General features: G+C 36.3%; 1 protein-coding gene across 6 annotated transcripts; it reads left to right on the top strand.

Moving 5' to 3' along the window:
* The first annotated feature begins 775 nt into the window (after positions 1 to 775).
* Positions 776 to 16,906, top strand: LOC132277176 (protein phosphatase 2C and cyclic nucleotide-binding/kinase domain-containing protein). 6 transcript variants are annotated; one of them, XM_059778951.1, is made up of 16 exons: positions 778 to 1,049; positions 1,572 to 2,684; positions 7,159 to 7,290; positions 7,410 to 7,640; positions 7,767 to 7,892; positions 10,295 to 10,357; positions 10,616 to 10,698; positions 12,088 to 12,319; positions 12,397 to 12,713; positions 12,947 to 13,034; positions 13,126 to 13,192; positions 13,453 to 13,730; positions 13,833 to 13,898; positions 14,066 to 14,187; positions 15,901 to 16,057; positions 16,146 to 16,906. In XM_059778951.1, exons 2-16 carry the CDS (start codon positions 1,656 to 1,658, stop codon positions 16,389 to 16,391), a joined length of 3,237 nt encoding a protein of 1,078 aa, XP_059634934.1. In that variant the 5' UTR covers positions 778 to 1,049; positions 1,572 to 1,655; the 3' UTR covers positions 16,392 to 16,906. The 6 variants fall into 6 exon arrangements, 5 of the variants coding, with proteins under 5 accessions (XP_059634934.1, XP_059634933.1, XP_059634930.1 ...); XM_059778950.1 differs by having other exon boundaries at positions 1,534 to 2,684; XM_059778947.1 differs by having other exon boundaries at positions 778 to 1,086.
* The last annotated feature ends 545 nt before the right edge of the window (positions 16,907 to 17,451 follow it).

Genomic DNA, 17,451 nt, shown 5'->3' with positions numbered 1-17,451 from the left:
CATAGTATTTTCACAGTTTAATTGAACTTCCTCATATTGGGTCATAAATACAGTCCAGGCAGTGAATATATTAGATGTTTTCTTTCGTTTTTTAGCTATTATAGACTATAGTTGGTGATTTTATTAAATTAGAGCGTAGATTTGATCAAATAACCAATTAAGTTCCATGACTAAAGCAAAAAAGTTGGACAGTTAGAAAATATTATTAAAGCCAGCTTGTGATGACATAATGGGGTTTCTAAATAAAAAAAAATGATTTCTATATCTATTTGCATAATCGGATTAACACAACACCTTCAAAGACTAAAAGTAAAAAAGCGAGAAATGTTAATTATGCCTACTGTATTAATGAAATGATATCACTAGCTTATTATATAAATATAAAAAGTAGTAAGTTGGCTTGTTAAAAGAGTTATTGTTTTTTTTTAAATTTTCTTCTCCTATAATTTAATCATTTAATGATAAAAAGAGATTTTGTTACAATTATTTTAATTTATTTTTAAAATTTAATTTTTTATTACTAATTTGTCCCCATATAAATTTTTTAGCTCCATATTAAACTTTCAAGTTTTAAAATCTTCAAACAAGTCCAAGCCAAACTTATCAAAACTCAAGAAGTATGCAACTGCAGTTGGATTTGTAAGTTACACGAGTTACTTCACTTAGTTACGCAACTCTATATATAAAGAGTATACAACTTGTGAACGGAAGCGCGTGGGAAATAGGGCGCGTTGGGGAATGTCGTCGCCACAAAAAGGCTGAGGCCCTCCCTTTCTTCCACACATGCACTGACACATCTTCCCCCCTGAAGCCTTTAATTTACGCCTACAAATCACCTAACACAGACCAACGCGTCTCTTTCCTCTATCTCTACACTACGCGCTCGGCTCACCACATCACCACCCCTCTTCCTTTACTCCGATCAGTCACCGGCGGTCACTCTCAGTGCCACCCAGTAGCCGAAGAAGACGACGCCACTGAATGCATTCCGAGTAAACCACTTTATATATCTGCAACTGGGCAAGGTCTATGTCGTTTCTTACTTTCGGGTAATTCCATTAGTAGTCTCCAGATCCACAACCCCAAGTACGCTCTCAACATCTTCATCATCTTTCTTGCGAATCATTGCTTGTATAGAATGTTTAGTTGTGGGTTGTTCTTATATGTGTGTGTTTCTTTTAACTACTATGCTTTCTGGAAGTATTAGAATGTAATTGCAAATGTATTAGTTCAAATCTTTTTTTTTTTTTGGGTCGTAATGTTGATTTTCTTGAATTCCAATTCTGGGCTTGGCTGGTTTTGTCTAACTTGTAGAAGTAGTTCTTGAAAGTTGAAGTTTACTTGGTGATGTGACCAGATGAGGTTTTATTGGAATCTGACGAGTTCCTCTGGCATTTTTTTCAAATTCGGTGTGATTCTCTTGAATTTGAAATTTAGAAAATTCCCCATAATGGGAACCATTTTTGTAATTTTTGGTGGAATTCTTGGACTGGGGTTATTATTATTGAAGCAGCGTTGTTATTATTGAAGCAGAGTACGTGATCGGGTTTTGTGGATTGTGCTGTTCACAGATTCAACCAATTGTTGACGCTGAACCTTATGAAGCTTTTGGCTGTTCTGTTATCTGGGCTAAATTCACTTTGCTCGTCCTGGTAATGGGTTGTGTTTATTCAAGGGCCTGTATTGGTGATGTTTGTACACCTAGAGACAGGTTTAAAGGAAATGAAAATGCAAGAGAAGCTGAGATTGGTGTTTTCTCACCTGCTTCTTCAGATGGGGAAGAAGGGGAAATTAGAGATCAATTGAATGCACTAAGCGGAACTAGGGATTCTGAAGTGGGTATTACTAGACTTTCTAGGGTTTCAGGACAGTTTCTACCTCCTGATGGGTCGAGAACCATTAAGGTTCCTTCTGGGAACTACGAATTGCGATACTCGTTCCTATCTCAGAGAGGGTATTACCCTGATGCCCTTGATAAAGCTAACCAAGATAGTTTTTGCATTCACACTCCATTTGGGACAAACCCTGATGACCATTTTTTCGGGGTCTTTGATGGGCATGGAGAATTCGGGGCGCAATGCTCACAGTTTGTCAAGCGGAAGTTGTGTGAAAATCTGCTTCGAAATAGTCGATTTCATATGGATGCTGTCGAGGCATGTCATGCTGCTTTCTTGACTACAAATTCGCAGTTGCATGCTGATACTTTGGATGATAGCATGAGTGGAACAACTTCAATTACGATATTGGTTCGGGGTCGAACGCTCTATATTGCTAATTCTGGTGATTCTAGGGCTGTTATAGCTGAGAGGAGAGGAAAGGATATTGTGGCTGTTGACTTATCAATAGATCAAACTCCATTTCGATCTGATGAACTTGAACGTGTTAAACGATGTGGAGCAAGAGTTCTCACTTTAGACCAGATTGAAGGGCTAAAGAACCCAGATGTACAGTGTTGGGGCACTGAAGAAGGTGATGATGGTGATCCTCCTAGACTATGGGTACAAAATGGGATGTATCCTGGTACGGCTTTTACAAGAAGTATAGGTGACTCTGTTGCTGAGACAATTGGTGTTGTTGCAAACCCTGAAATTGTTGTTTTGGAGCTCTCGCCAGGTCATCCTTTCTTTGTGCTTGCCAGTGATGGGGTGTTCGAGTTCCTCTCTAGCCAAATGGTGATTGACATGGTGAGCAAAACTTCTTTTATCTCGTTTTAGGTTAAATGCATAATCTATGTGGAATTTAAGTTACTAAACCATTTGCAATTGGAAACTGATGGTTCAGGTGATTTTTAGCTTGACGAATGCCTAAGATTGTATACTGATACTCGTTTATGGTGCATAGTTTGAGTTTTGATATGGCCACACATTAACATCAACTCTACAGTACAAGATATTAAAAGAACTGCTTAGGCTTTCTTTGAGTCATGTTTCTTGTCCTGGGAATTGGGTGTTTTGCCACGGCTCCTGACTTGGGATTATAAATTCAACAACCAGCATCAAATATTAAATAATATGATCGTTTCCATTAAAGTGAGTGTTATCATTACTTAAAATCTAAACTTAGAAATCTTTTTTAAAACGTCTGAAATAGGAATAAGTTCGTCTGCAGGAAGTTGGAGGTATCAGTAATTGGGCTCAAAATGAAAGATCAGTAATCAGGATGAAAAATACATGGTTTAAATTTAAGGTGGTGTGAGGACGAGGTGATGATTAGAAAGAACACAAGCACATACAGTGAGAAAAGACATGTTGATGCATTAATGAAACCACAACCCTAGATAGAATGCAATGTTAAACTACAGTATCCATGTACTCCACATTAAATGTAATGGATGAAGCCTTTTTGTGGTAAGTTCTGGATAAGTCTTTAGTGGGATTAAATTATATTATGTAGAATGTTTTTTTAGTAAAAGTCGAAGTATGATTTACGCTTATTTTCTCCGCTTCAATAGACCAATTGATTGAAGAGCAAGATTATGAGGTTTGCTTATAAAATACGAAATAGAATGAGTGATGTGGATAAACGCTACTGGAGTGTTGTGTGATCACCAGATGATGGCTGCAAGTCTAATGATTTCACATCAAATACTTATGTCCAACGGACAAGGACAATGTTTTAGTTCTTTTTATTATTATTTTTCGCTTTGCACATACTTGGGTCATGAACCATTTAATCGTGGGTTTCTGTTTTATATTAGAGAGTCACGTGCATGTAAAGAATAAGATTTTAGGATTATTTTTCTTTGCATGCACATGGTTGAGTTGGGAATCATTTTATGTGGGTCATTTTCTTTTTAACAGCAGCATCTATGGAAAAAATAATATTCTTTTAAATTTTAAAAATCTAAAATTGTTTGATATCAGCCAAAGTATCCAGATTATGGTCAAAACTTTCTTCAAATTATTTTTAATAAATGAGTTTTTATCTGCTTTTGTTCATACCATTTTGGTCCCAAACAAGCAAAATTTTTGCACATCTTGATAACTTTTTATGGCTTGACTTATGAATTTTAAGACAAAGATGGTGGTCCAAAGGATGTGTTATGTTATATACTTAGCCGGTCTCTGAAAAATGAAGTCAATTCTCATTGATAGTGTCCAGGCTTTGAGTCTAGGTTTTTCACGCGCTGTACAAAAAGCTATATGGCCTCCACTTGCACAAACCAGACCCTATTTATTTTGGCCGACTATAATATGCTGTCATATATATATATATATATATATTTGTAAATAAAAAAATTCATTTGGAAACACAAAAGGAGGTGTGTGAATGCACGCATGATGTATATAAATTATTGGGGACATTACCCAATATGTGACCTACCTGCACGGTGTTGGGGAGGGAAGAATGGGGCCACATCTTCTTGTGAAAAAAAGGAATGGGGACAAATCTAACATTTGGTGTTATTTTGCATGAAGTGGCTGCTTTCATGTTTGTACCTGTGTTCTAATGCTTGTCAAGCCTCACCGTCGCCCTAATAATTAAAATTGAAACACATGGTGGATCAAAAGAAGGGTACACGTGAGGGGGCGTGTTAGAGGATTTAACTATTAAAGTTACAATCTCTCTAATAGCTTAAGCTTTTTAGAGTAGATGGTTGTTAACAGTGGTATTACATATGATATGTTCACAATTCTAGGCGGAAGCTAAGGCTGCAGATATAGAGAGAGAGAGAGAGAGAGCCGCGACTCCGCAAGGTGGGTCCAAGGTGATGGTTTCAAGGTTCAAAAGCTTTATTGGTTTTAGGTTTCTTTTAAGAAGAGTAAGTGTTGTTAGGCAGGGGTCGTCTACCCTCTTAAATCTCAGTCAAGACCTATTTTTGATTGTGAAGGTAAACCAATGCCCAAGTTGATGGATGAAGAGGGGATGAATAGTGACATCTGACCTTTCTACAGCTCGATGGAATAACATTGTGGATCCTTGGTTGCTAGCTCGAGACATGGTAGAATAGGTATGGCTACAATTATAATTATTGTAGAGGTGAGGTATTATGGTCCAATGCGATATAAAGCTATTTAATGAAGCATGATGATCATTAAGGCTCCATTTGTTTGAGCGTAAAATATTTTCCTTGTAAAATGTTTTTTATGTAGCACTTTTTCATGAAGAATGTTATATTTATTTTTTATTTTCCAGTGTTTGACAAAGGTTTTGAAAATATTTTTGGTGTCTGATTTCTAAAAGTATTTTTGAATTAAAATTAAAATTCTTATTTGAGTCATTGATTATTCAATTTTTCTCTTACAATCAATTGGTCCAATTATTTTTATACCAATAATAATTATTATTTGACAATAAATATAAAAAAAATAATCAATTGATTTTTGAAAAAAAATGATCAGGAAACCAAAACATGTCTCTCTATCATCGAATGCAACAGTGAGTTTTTTTTTTTTTCCTCCACTTTGCGTATCACTTTTAAAGGTTTTAGAAAGTACCACTACATGTCAATCACTAAGCCAATAAAGATGACAAAAAAAATATAATAATAAAAGCCAATTGAAGAAACAAAAAATAGGACATTGTATGATTGTTGTTAAAGAAGAGATTGGCCTCGTGCCTCTCACCCCACAATAAGTATTGGGTTTATTGGCTCTTCTCTTAACAGTTGTTTTGCTTCTGGTCACTATAGCTTATGTAAAAGGGTTCCTCTCTTTCTCTCTCTAAAAACTCTCTTTATTAAAGGGCTCCTCTCTTTCTTTATCTAGACACCCTCTTTCTCTCTCTAAACTCTCTCTCTAGACTGCTTTTGGTCCACTATGTAACTCTTCCATGTACTTGATTGACGTTTTCGATGCCATATGCTTTGTTGAGGAGATCAAGAGTGAAATTGATAGGCTCGGAAAACGACTTTCGGATGATTAATTGGTAAGTTGTTTTGGTTAAGTTTTGGAAAATTATTTTCCTTTGTAAAAGATTTTTTTTGAATTTGGGACTACCAAACACCGGAAAACACAGAAAATATTTTACGCTCAAACAAATGGAGCCTAAATGCAGTAAAATGGTACAAAAATTGGTACTGATGTCATATTGGGAACATGTCATTTCGGGAATCAGTGATCTTGTCTCCTCTAGAATCAGGTTGAGGTAACTAGAGGTCTTAAGGAGGGACTCCCTCAGCAGGCCCTTGGTGTTTTCAATCACCTAGTCAAATACTTGTTACGATCCCACGGCACACATGAGCCCACAGTGGGCCATAATCCTGTTACGGTACCAGATCGAACTCTTGACCTATGCCTCACAACTGCTACCAGAAGCCAATGGGTCCAAGTGGGTTCATAATCGTTTTGCCAAGCACCAGACCTGTAGCTTTTAAGTCTTACTCTTAACTTAGTTGTACACGAGGTGCGTCAAGGTATTCTGTCATCAACAAGACTCATCTTTAGAGAGGAGATTGTCGTGATTATCTTTTAGAGGGCCTGTAGTGAAGGCAGCAGCCTAGCAGGTGCAGGACTTATTAAAGGAGAAGCAGTATTCGCTACAAGGTGTATACGACGATAGAGGTCTTGCCATGTCTTATGCCGCAGTAAAGCTTATATGAGGAGAAGAGGAAAGCTTTTGGTGGGGTGGGGGGAGGGGGAGGGGAGGGGAGGGGAGGGGACATATGGGGAAGGTTCCATGAGGTGCTCGTGGCTTGTGAGCAACTCTTCACTTGAAATGAGTTATAATAAATTTCTGATCCTACAGCCAGCAGGAGAACCCTGCAGAGGGTGTCATTCAATTGAACATTAGTCACTTCATCATAAATAACTGTTAAATAATGAAGAAGTGACCAGAATGAGGAAGGGGGTTGTCAGGGTTAGCCCTTCTACAGTCCTCCTGCTCGACTGGTGGTCAAGGTGTATATAAGGGAGATGGTGCCAGGTAAGCTTCCACGTCAACAGTGCATTTTAGGATAATATCATTAACTTTGATGCTGTGTTTAGCTCATAAATCGTGCTCACAAATAGAAGAAAAAAATTTCCATTGGTTCCCAATTACCTAATTTCATATTAGTAGAGAGTTTGGTTGATTCTGCTTTTGGAGAATTCATTTATTTACTCACCAAATTTCTCCATTCCTTGCATCCTCAACTAGAGGAAACGTTACTGCCAAACGCATGTGTTCTTTATTCTTCTCTGCTAATCATCAGTTGCTAATTCTGCTACTTATTCACAGGTTGCAAAACATAAGGATCCTCGTGATGCTTGCGCTGCAATTGTTGCGGAATCTTATCGACTTTGGCTACAATATGAAACTCGTACAGATGACATTACTGTAATAGTTGTGCATATTAATGGGCTAACTGATGTAAGAGTACTTGTTATCCACAATCTATTAGACTTGACATTCTTACTTATTCTGCTTCGTGCTTTCACACTCTTTTTGATTTTTTGATAGTTTAATTGACAATTTTTTCTTTGTGCCAGACCACTGTTGATCAATCAACAAGTCCTGGTGCACTTTTAAGACCCCCTCTCCCTCAAGTTGTAGAGGTGACAGGATCAGAGTCTCCTTCTACCATAAGCTGGAATTCTAGGAACCAACGTGCAAGGCATGATTTATCACGGGCTCGTCTTCGTGCCATCGAGAGTTCTTTAGAGAAAGGGCAAATCTGGGTTGCTCCATCTTCGGGCCACAGGAAGACCTGGGAAGAGGAAGTAAATTTTTTTTTTTTTCCCTACAATTTATTGCCTTGTGTTAAGCACAAATTTACTAAAGAGATTTTGTTTTATTTTTCTCCCTTTTTTGTAGTGGTTCCTTACTCTGAACCTTTATTGTTACAGGCACACATTGAGCGGGCATTGCATGATCATTTTCTTTTCAGAAAACTAACTGATTCTCAGTGTCATGTCTTGTTGGATTGCATGCAAAGAGTTGAGGTTCAACCAGGAGACATTGTGGTGAAACAGGTTGGTTATTTATAGATTTTACTTTTCATTTTTTCAACATTGTCACCCATAGTGTGGACGTTAAGGAAATCCTCATTACAAGGACTTCATATCTTTACTGATTTGGCAAAGGCAATTACAGATTTAAATGATGGAAGTTACTTTGATTTGAAATTGAAGGACGAGATAATGGTCATGTGAGTCATTACAAATCATAAGATCAGTTGCGGAGCTAGAAATTTTAGGTTTGAGGGGCCGAATTTGAACTATGTATCTAAAGTTAAAAATTTTTATAAATCAATTATAATATAATTTTGTTTAAGTATTAGTCGTGGTACATATACTTTGAGAAAATCCAAAAATGAGAAAAATACAACTTAATAAAGATGGAAAACTAATATGAGAAAGAAAAATAAAGAAAGAAACGATAAGTTATAATTAAAAATAGAATCAATTTTCCATTATCAATTGTTTCTGTCTTTCAAAATTCTAATTTTTGGAAGAAAAAAATTGGATACTTTGATTCCACTTGGAAAAGATATACCTAGAAAAAATGATCTTTATAATTCTTTAATGAACCAAAATCTCTCAAGTTTAAATTAAACAAGACTATCAGTTTAGTAACTTATTCAAATAGTTATAGAATTTGTCATATTAGCATATATGATATTATTGTTGTCATTGACATTCTCACAATACTTTAGTTTATCTTCCTTCCCAATATTCCTAGGGCTCGCCAATAAAGATTGAATTCTAGATATTTTTCTTGTAAACACCATTTTATACAAAAATGTTTTGAAAAGAAATGCTTCATGCATTTTTATTAAACAAAAGAGAACATTAGTGATTTTTCTCCTTTTGTTTCTCTATTGAATTAATATTATAGATACTGTACTTGCGTATGTTTAATTAAAACAATAATGTGTTACGGCAATGACTAATAATAATGAACTTAAATTTTCGTTTCACAATATTTGAGCTTTCAAAAATATAGTTAAAAGGTTCCTAGTTGAAAATTTCTTAAATTTTACGGAGACGCAAACTAAATTTATTTTCTGTAATAACCTCACCCTACTCGGACACAATATTGTCCGCTTTTGACTCCCTTGGACCAGAGACTTCCTAGGAGGTCACCCATCTTGGTACTACTCCAGAGTAAGCACGCTTACCATCACAATTTTAAAACGCGTTGTGTCATGGAAGGGTGTTGAACCTTATATATAGCACTTCAGTCTTCACCTTCCCCAGGTGATGTGGGATTATGAAACCTTGTAGTTTGCTAGTGTGGTAGCTCGTCCAATGTCTCGCATCCGCCCACAAAGGTCGTCACAATTACACTCGGTGGGGGCCCAACATCCTCGTTGGCCACACTTTCGGTTGGGCTCCGGCTCTGATACCATTTGTAACAAACCTCACCCTACCCAGGTACAATATTGTCCGCTTTTGGCTCCCCTATGACTTCCCAAGACGTCACCCATCCTGGTACTACTCCAGAGTAAGCACGCTTAACTTTGGAGTTCTGATAGGTTCATGGTCATCACGGCTTTAAAACGCGTTGTCATAGAAAGGCGTTGAACCTTATATATAGCAATTCATCTTCTCCAGGCGATGTGGAATCATGACACCCTGTAGTCTGCCAGTGTGGTGGTAGTTCGTCCAGTGTCTCGCACCCACCCACAAAGGTCGTCACATTTTCAAACTCTCGATTTTGAGGCCGATTTTCAAACTCTGTATTTTGGGTCAATATATAAGTGGTTTGAAAATTTTTCGGGGGGCCTTCGAAAATTTTAATGTATTTTATGGACAATATTTACTAATTAATTGTTATGTAGGGGTACTAATAAAAATTCAAAAAATTTTGGGGGCCCATCCCAACCCTAACTCCGCCCCTGCATAAGATGCTGACATGCCAATCAGGTTACCTGATAAAGAAATATCAATAATGTATATCAATTCCAAGTGTTGTGGCTGTGATAACGTTTAAGCAGTTGAAGGAAAATAATCCAATTACAGTCTTATTGCTTGGTCCAGCAGTCTGAAATTTGTGATTAAGACAAGTATTTATATGTGAGTTATGATTACTGGGGATTAGAAAGCTGTATGTGCACTCTTCGTGTATGATTGGTAGTGGGAACTTTTATGCATGAAGCATTTGCATATTGTAATCCTCTGCATAACAAACTCATATTCGAAACTGGAAGCTGCAGATGGAATGGTATTTTTCCTGTGAAAATTTCTATTTTCTTGTGAATAAACTTGGAGCACACAGGTGTGATTCAATCTGAAGTTATTCATTTACTCTGCTGTAATCCAGCTAAAAATGTGTGCAGGTTTCAAATACAAGAGACTGAGGAAAATTTTCTTCTTGAAATAAAATTTAAGTGGAGTTTGAAGTCATAATAATGAATATCCTTATTTTGCAGGGTGGTGAGGGTGACTGTTTTTATGTTGTTGGCAGTGGAGAATTTGAGGTCTTCGCAACACAGGTTACCATTTTTGTTGTTTTATTCAACTTTTATATTTACCAACCTACCTGAAGGCTTCAGCTGCTTTTAATAGATCCATAAGTCTGAAATGTTACACAAATTCCATTCGCAGCTATACTTCGTTACACGATAATTATCTTCTTATTTCTTTTGGATTGTCATTTGGATTCTGGATCAAGAGTTTTTCAGTTTAAACATTCAAAGTTATTCTAATAAGGTTCTTCAGATTTGATGTTAACAAGATACTATGAATAGCAGGAGGAAAAGAATGGAGAGGTGCCCAGGGTTTTACAACGATACACGGCCGAAAAATTATCATCGTTTGGGGAGCTGGCATTAATGTAAGAAATATCTTTCTACTATTGTAATTCTCCCCATTCTAAACTAAAAATTCAAAATCACATTCTCTTGACGATGTAAGATTGATTCTTCTCAAGTTTCAACAAGTTGACTTTAAGTTTTCCTTATTGAGAGCTAGAAAATATGTCCAAAAGGTTCAGAATAATCTGAATTCTAAAACATATTTGCAAAGACTTACCGAGCATAACTTTATATAGCGTGTTCACAGTTGTAACTGTTACTTTGGTAATATACGTAGATTTAAAATTCAATTTTCTGAGAAACATGGTGCATTTGATTGACATAAAAAGAACCGATTTAGCGTGGGTTATTTAATGTAGCTAGTAATAAACATTATATATATATATATCTATATATATATATATATATATATATATATATATATCAATCAATGAGTTATATCACACACAATTATGAAGGGCCCTTAAGGATGAGTTGAAGGAGGGGAAGAGACAGACAGACCCAAGGGATTAATGGGGAAGACAGGAAAATGTGCCGTGGCAGGGATTTAAGTGTCTGTAAGTTTAGGTATTTTCTTAGAGTTCTTGGCCTCCTCCTTTAATGCTCCAGGCTGACATTAATTATAACATCCGAGGACCCAGTCTTTACCCAAAGGTTTGAACCTTTGTCGGGTATTCCTCAGTGGTTCAGGAATTTAAGCCATCATTGCTTTAGCTATCCTCGTGCAGGGCTGCTCGATCAAATTGTTCTTTTTTCATCAGGATTCGTATGAGTGCATTAGATGGCGGGGATTGAGCATTTAATGCAGTCAGCATTGATTGGTCTCTCATCCTCCATTCCAAGATCCTAAGTATTCCATGTATTGTTGTTTCATACCTTTTGTCCTTAACAGTTAGTTATCCTTGAGGGGAGAATTGGCTATACCTCGAGGTTCTAATGGCCCTGAGAGAAAGTCTTAGGCTTTTGGACTCGAGGGTTGCCCCTTGAAGTTTTGACGAATCTAAGAGTGTCTCAGGGTTTTGGAGTCGAGGGTTGCCTCTTGAGGTTTTGGTGAACCTTAGACAGTGTCTCTAGGTTTTTTACTCGAGGGTTGCCTCTTGGGGCTTTGGTGGACATAGGAGAGTGTGTAAGGGTTTTGGACTCAAGGTTATTCCTCGAGGCTTTGGTGGATCCGAGAGAGTGTCAAGGTTTTGGACTCGAGGGTTGCCCTTTGAGGTTTTGATGGTGCAAACGTGGTTGGTGTTTGATTGTAATACTGAATTGACAGTTATTGTTTCGACTTATTAGACTCCTGGGACATGCCACGTGTGCAGCATGTACATAACACCACATTTAGTATCAGTATTTCTTATTAGCCATGGTAGTATTGTTCTTACTGTTCATGGTTTCTGTGGATGCAATGCATTCAGGTATAATAAACCACTCCAGGCTTCTGTTCGCGCTGTGACAAATGGAACTCTTTGGGCCTTGAAAAGAGAAGATTTTCGTGGAATTCTTATGTCGGAGTTTTCAAATTTGTCATCACTGAAGGTGCTTCGGTCGGTGGATCTTCTGTCAAGGTTAACAATCTTACAGCTGAGTCACATTGCAGATTCTCTTTCTGAAGTTTCTTTTTCTGATGGGCAGACAATAATTGAACAGGTAAAATTGCTCTTTACAAAGAAAATACTTCATTTATTATGAATTCCTTTTCTTACATTGCTCTGTTGTGTTTTCAGAATGAGACTCTCATGGGGTTGTACATTATCCAGAAGGGTCAAGTTAGAATTACTTTCAATGAAGAAGTAGTTAATAGTCATAATGTCTGCAGCCTTGTACCTGACAGTGAAAAGCAGGATGATGATATGCAGAACAACAAAGAGCTCTCAGTGGAGAAGGCTGAAGGAAGCTATTTTGGAGAGTGGAGACTTCTTGGTGAGCATATTAGCTCGTTAAATGCAGTTGCTGTTGGCGATGTGGTATGTGCTGTTCTAACGAAGGAAAAGTTTGACTCGGTTGTTGGTCCTTTGGCAAAGCTTTCGCAGGATGATCACAAGTATGTACCAATCTTATGTAGGGAATCTTTACATCCAACAATGAGTGTTGGCAAAAAGTGGGTGTGTGTGTGTGTTTCTTGCCTCGGAAAAAAAAAAAATTACAATGAGTGTTGGCAAATGCGCAACTTTGGAACTAGGAATGAAAAATGCTGGCATTATTTTAGTTTTACTTAAGTTTAATAGCTGCAACCGGAAAAACAGAACCCTGATTCTACAAATTAATATTATCTAGGTCAAGGGACTATTCTCTCAGTTCTCTGGAGAAATCTATCAAAAGTATTGATCCTTCAACTCTTGCAAAAATCAAGCTCTCTGATTTGGTAAGGATTACTGAGTCTTCCTCAATGTATATGACAATGAACTTTAGCGAAGAGACTGACACCTGACTTTATTACTCGTATGCCTGTCTAGGAGTGGAGAAAGTGTTTCTATTCCACTGACTGCAGTGAGGTCGGGCTTGTACTTCTGAGAGACTCAGGTTGGTTTTAATGCTATATAATGATAGTTTATATTCCCAAAGACACATGCTTTGATTTAGCTGGCTTTTTAGGTTGATAGTTTATACTTGCATGGAAATCTGCTGATCGATATGAGCTGCTGTATAATATTTATGAGACAATACATTCTTCATTGCATGCATAATTCAAGTACTGGTATGATGTTTATGTAACTTTTTTTTTACAAAAAAAAAAAAAAGGAGTACTGATATGATGCTTTTTTGTCTTTTTCTGCTATTAGAAAATTTTCTTAGCTTGAAAAGGTTTTCAAAGCAGAATATCAAAAGGCTTGGGAAGGAAGCACAAGTTTTAAAAGAGAAGAAACTGATGAAGAGTTTAAGCCCTTCGGCCAGTGTGCCACAAGTTCTATGCACCTGTGCTGATCAAACACATGCTGGGATACTGCTAAATACAAGCCTTGCTTGCCCAGTTGCTTCAATACTTCATTTGCCACTTGATGAACCATCTGCACGGTTTTGTGCTGCCTCTGTTGTTTCTGCCTTAGAAGATTTGCACAAGGTTTGATGCCTATGTTTGATCTTTTAATTAAGTCCTGAATCTTTTGCACATTCTTATTGGTTTCTTAATTTCTGCTCTTATCCTGTTTTATTTGAATTCCAGAATGGTGTTCTATACAGAGGTGTGTCTCCAGATGTCCTAATGTTCGATCAGACAGGACATATACAGGTTGGTGACATAATATATATATATATATATATATTTTTGCTGTACTCTTTCGTTTCTGTGCTTGCATTATGTAAATTAACATGAATTTTTCCTTTTTTTTACCAGCGGCAAAGGGCAAATCAAATGGTTTTATGCTTAATAATTTTTATTGTCTTACTGTTTCGTAGCTAGTGGACTTTAGATTTGGGAAGGAGTTATGCGGTGAAAGAACATTTACAATATGTGGAATGGCAGACTCTTTATCACCTGAGATAATCCAGGGAAAAGGCCACGGTCTTCCTGCTGACTGGTAAAATGCCACATGTATACCTCTGAGGGGTTTATCCTGAAATTATGAATATTATTATATTTCATAGTGGCGTTAAAAGTAACAATATTATCAATAAAAAAATAAAAAAAGAGCAGCCAGTTTTTTATTTCTTTTTTTAGAGGAAGAAAATCTAGTAGTAGCTGTTGCGAGTGAGAGCTCAAGAAAGTCTAACCAATATTTTCCAAGGCTGTGGTTATGTATTTATTTATGGGTCACTAATACTGCTTTATGATAAAAATTAGATCTGTAAAATGGAGAACAATGGTAGGATATGTATGTATAATTTTCAGATAAGAATGTTAAGAAATGTTTTGAAGAAAATGTTTACGCACATGAAAGCTCTTTGAAAAACTTATATAAAGAATTTTGTTAATCACTCAATTATAACAAGAAGACTTTAAGTTGAAATTTAAGAGGCGTACTGACATGTATTCTTGATACTTGAATAATATACCAGTGTAACATACCAAAAATATAGAAACTCTTTTTAAATCCGATTGAGTTACTAAGCAGCTTAAGATTGGAAATTTTCATCTTGATTAAAAGGCCATGGCTGCCCCTTGTCTAGCTTAGCTATGTAGAGAATGATATGACTGATCAAAATACAATGATACAAGTCACACCTCTATTTAAACTATTCCTATCTGATATAGACCTTCCCAAAACATAATTACTTGACCATCTTAACCATAAAAAATGTTGTGTTGCCCTCCCCAATGTTTTAGCATGCACTTTTCATAAACAAAAGCCTCAACTCATCAATGTCATCACCACCATTCTTGGTGATGGGACATTGAGACTGAATTATATTCCTCTCCTGCTGACGTGTGACAAATGAAACTCTTCTGTACATATGCCTCAAAATGTGCCTATATTACGCTCTGGGCTATTATCATGAACTTCCCCTGCATTCTTTTGTGGATCAAATCAAATTCCTCCCTATACAAATTGTCCAACTTCTCATTTTTCCTCTAATTTTACCTTATTTACCTTTTTGCCAATTGATGTTGAATTCCGTTGTCCTTACTATTAGATACTAATTTACTGTTGCCTTTGTCAAACTGACTCGGGTTTTTCCATGTATCAGTTATGATGTCCCAAAATAGCAATCTTTTCTCTAATAATTATTGATTGTAATAGACACTGAATTAATTAATTAATAGAATTAATAATTACTAAAATTTTGCCATTTAGGAACTTATGACAAGTCAATAACTTTTCTGACCTAAAAAAAAGATGGAGCATATCCTTTTTGATAATATTTCTAACAACATTGCTGCATGACATATCTCATGTCAATAAAGGAATATCTAATCCTAATATTCCTTAAAAGTTCATTACTAACTTGTACTCCAGTGAGAGAGACAATTCATGTCATATATGAGAATATTATTAAAATATGTCTCTATATATTTTATATTTTAATAATCAATACTAATATAGGAAGTTTCTCAAATGAACTACTAATTAATCAGTATAAAAAATAATTAATTATCATCCATGGAATCAAGTTGGTTCCTGGATATCTATTAGTTAGAGAACACAGAGTTGCGTATTATCTGTGCTATAGAGAGATTCTTCGAGATTTCGGCAATTTATCTGCAATTCGTACATGCAGTTCATGGTTTTGCTCTCTCTCCCTCTCTCAAAACTGTTTGCAGGGCCTCAAACTTGTTAGTGGAAACTGTGCAGGTGGGCATTGGGAGTCCTGATCTATTTCATGCTACAAGGTGAAATGCCATTTGGGTCATGGAGAGAAAGTGAGCTTGACACTTTCGCAAAGATTGTGAGGGGACAGCTTACTCTGCCAGAGACTTTCAGCCCTGAAGCTGTTGATCTCATCACCAAGGTACAACTAGAACTTTTAGTTCATCCCTTCATTCATTATATCTTTCCTTAAGAGTTTATTTTATTATTTGACAAATGAATTCATTCAGTTTCTTGAAGTTGATGAAAGCACAAGACTTGGAAGCCAAGGTGCTGACTCTGTGAAAAGTCATCCATGGTTTCATGGCATTGATTGGAAAAGGATCGCGGATGGTAGCTTTCCTGTTCCTCATGAGATAATTTCTCGTATAACTCAACATTTGGAAAATCATTCCGACGACCTCACTGCTACTCTACTTTCCCCACCACGTGACTTAGAAGAACTCAATACTCCAGAATGGCTTGAAGACTGGTAAAATAATACGTCCCTAAGATGGATTTTTGATTCATAAACCTTTTTGGAGTGGAGTTCTTTCTCCCCTAGCATGATTGATTCATGGTGCATTTGAAGTTATGAGCTTACAAATTCAATGGAGAAAGACAAGCCCCTTCTGGGACCTGATTTTTATTTGATAGCCGTGGAGAAGAAATTTTTCCTTTAAAAGCTTTCACGTACTTGGCCGCGTAGGAAGCTCAACAGAGAGGCTGTGAATAGAATTTCTTTTTTAAAAAATATTTTTTGTTCTCACCCACTCCTGTAAATATGTATTTTTGTAAATGAATGAGCTATGCCTCTTTTTTTTTTTTTTTCCTTCTAAAAATGAAATTCTGGTTCTTTATCAATCATATGTAATGGTTGTTGATGGTGACCAAATTGATTTGGTTACTGTATTTTGTTGTATTGTTGATGTCATAGATATACAGCATTTATTTGTTAGTTTGGACATTGATCATTAAATAAATAAATAACGTTCAGTAGTTGGGATTGAAATGCATGAAATATCCTTATGTTATATTTATTTATATATGTATTTATAAGACTAAGAATGTACATCATCATCATCCCAATTCCTTCATTTTCTTGTCCATAGGGTGAGTTGTTAGGAGAACTTGTACCCACTGATGTGGTTGGACTACGCTTGCATTTATAAGGATAATGACGTTTGCTTGCCTTAGCCCTTGGTGTATATACACCTTTGAGAAGTAATTCTATGATTATAAATTGTGAATAAAACAGAAAGGTACCTAGAGATAATCAGACGGCTAACAATTGTTTCTTCTGTTTTATATATATGTTTACGCACACACGCACATATCGCACAGGTGATGGGTTGCAATGACATCAATTCTTGTGTTCTTTACTCAAAAGTTTTTGGTCCAACAACCTGTGAATGTCAAAACCCATTAATCAGCCTTTTTTTTTTTGATGAAACTGTTCTCTGTCTTCTTATTCAGTTCATAGTTTCTAGATTGCAAGTGGGCTTAATTGAACTTTGTATATAGTCACATCCATTTTACAACAATCAATTTCTTTCG

The sequence above is a fragment of the Cornus florida genome, unplaced genomic scaffold (assembly GCF_030987335.1).
Source record: "Cornus florida cultivar Cherokee Brave unplaced genomic scaffold, ASM3098733v1 CherokeeBrave_3.0.0_Hap2_Chr10, whole genome shotgun sequence".
NCBI lineage: Eukaryota > Viridiplantae > Streptophyta > Magnoliopsida > Cornales > Cornaceae > Cornus > Cornus florida.
The sequence above is the reverse complement of the archived record's forward strand: the minus strand, read 5'-3'. Positions and strand labels throughout refer to the sequence as shown.

Bases quoted from the DNA above. Each gene is read 5' to 3' on its own strand.
- LOC132277176 (XM_059778951.1), top strand. From the start codon at position 1,656: ATGGGTTGTGTTTATTCAAGGGCCTGTATTGGTGATGTTTGTACACCT. The intron at 10,699-12,087 runs GTAAGAAATATC...CAATGCATTCAG, and splicing joins TTTGGGGAGCTGGCATTAAT to GTATAATAAACCACTCCAGG. The intron at 13,899-14,065 runs GTTGGTGACATA...ACTGTTTCGTAG, and splicing joins ATCAGACAGGACATATACAG to CTAGTGGACTTTAGATTTGG.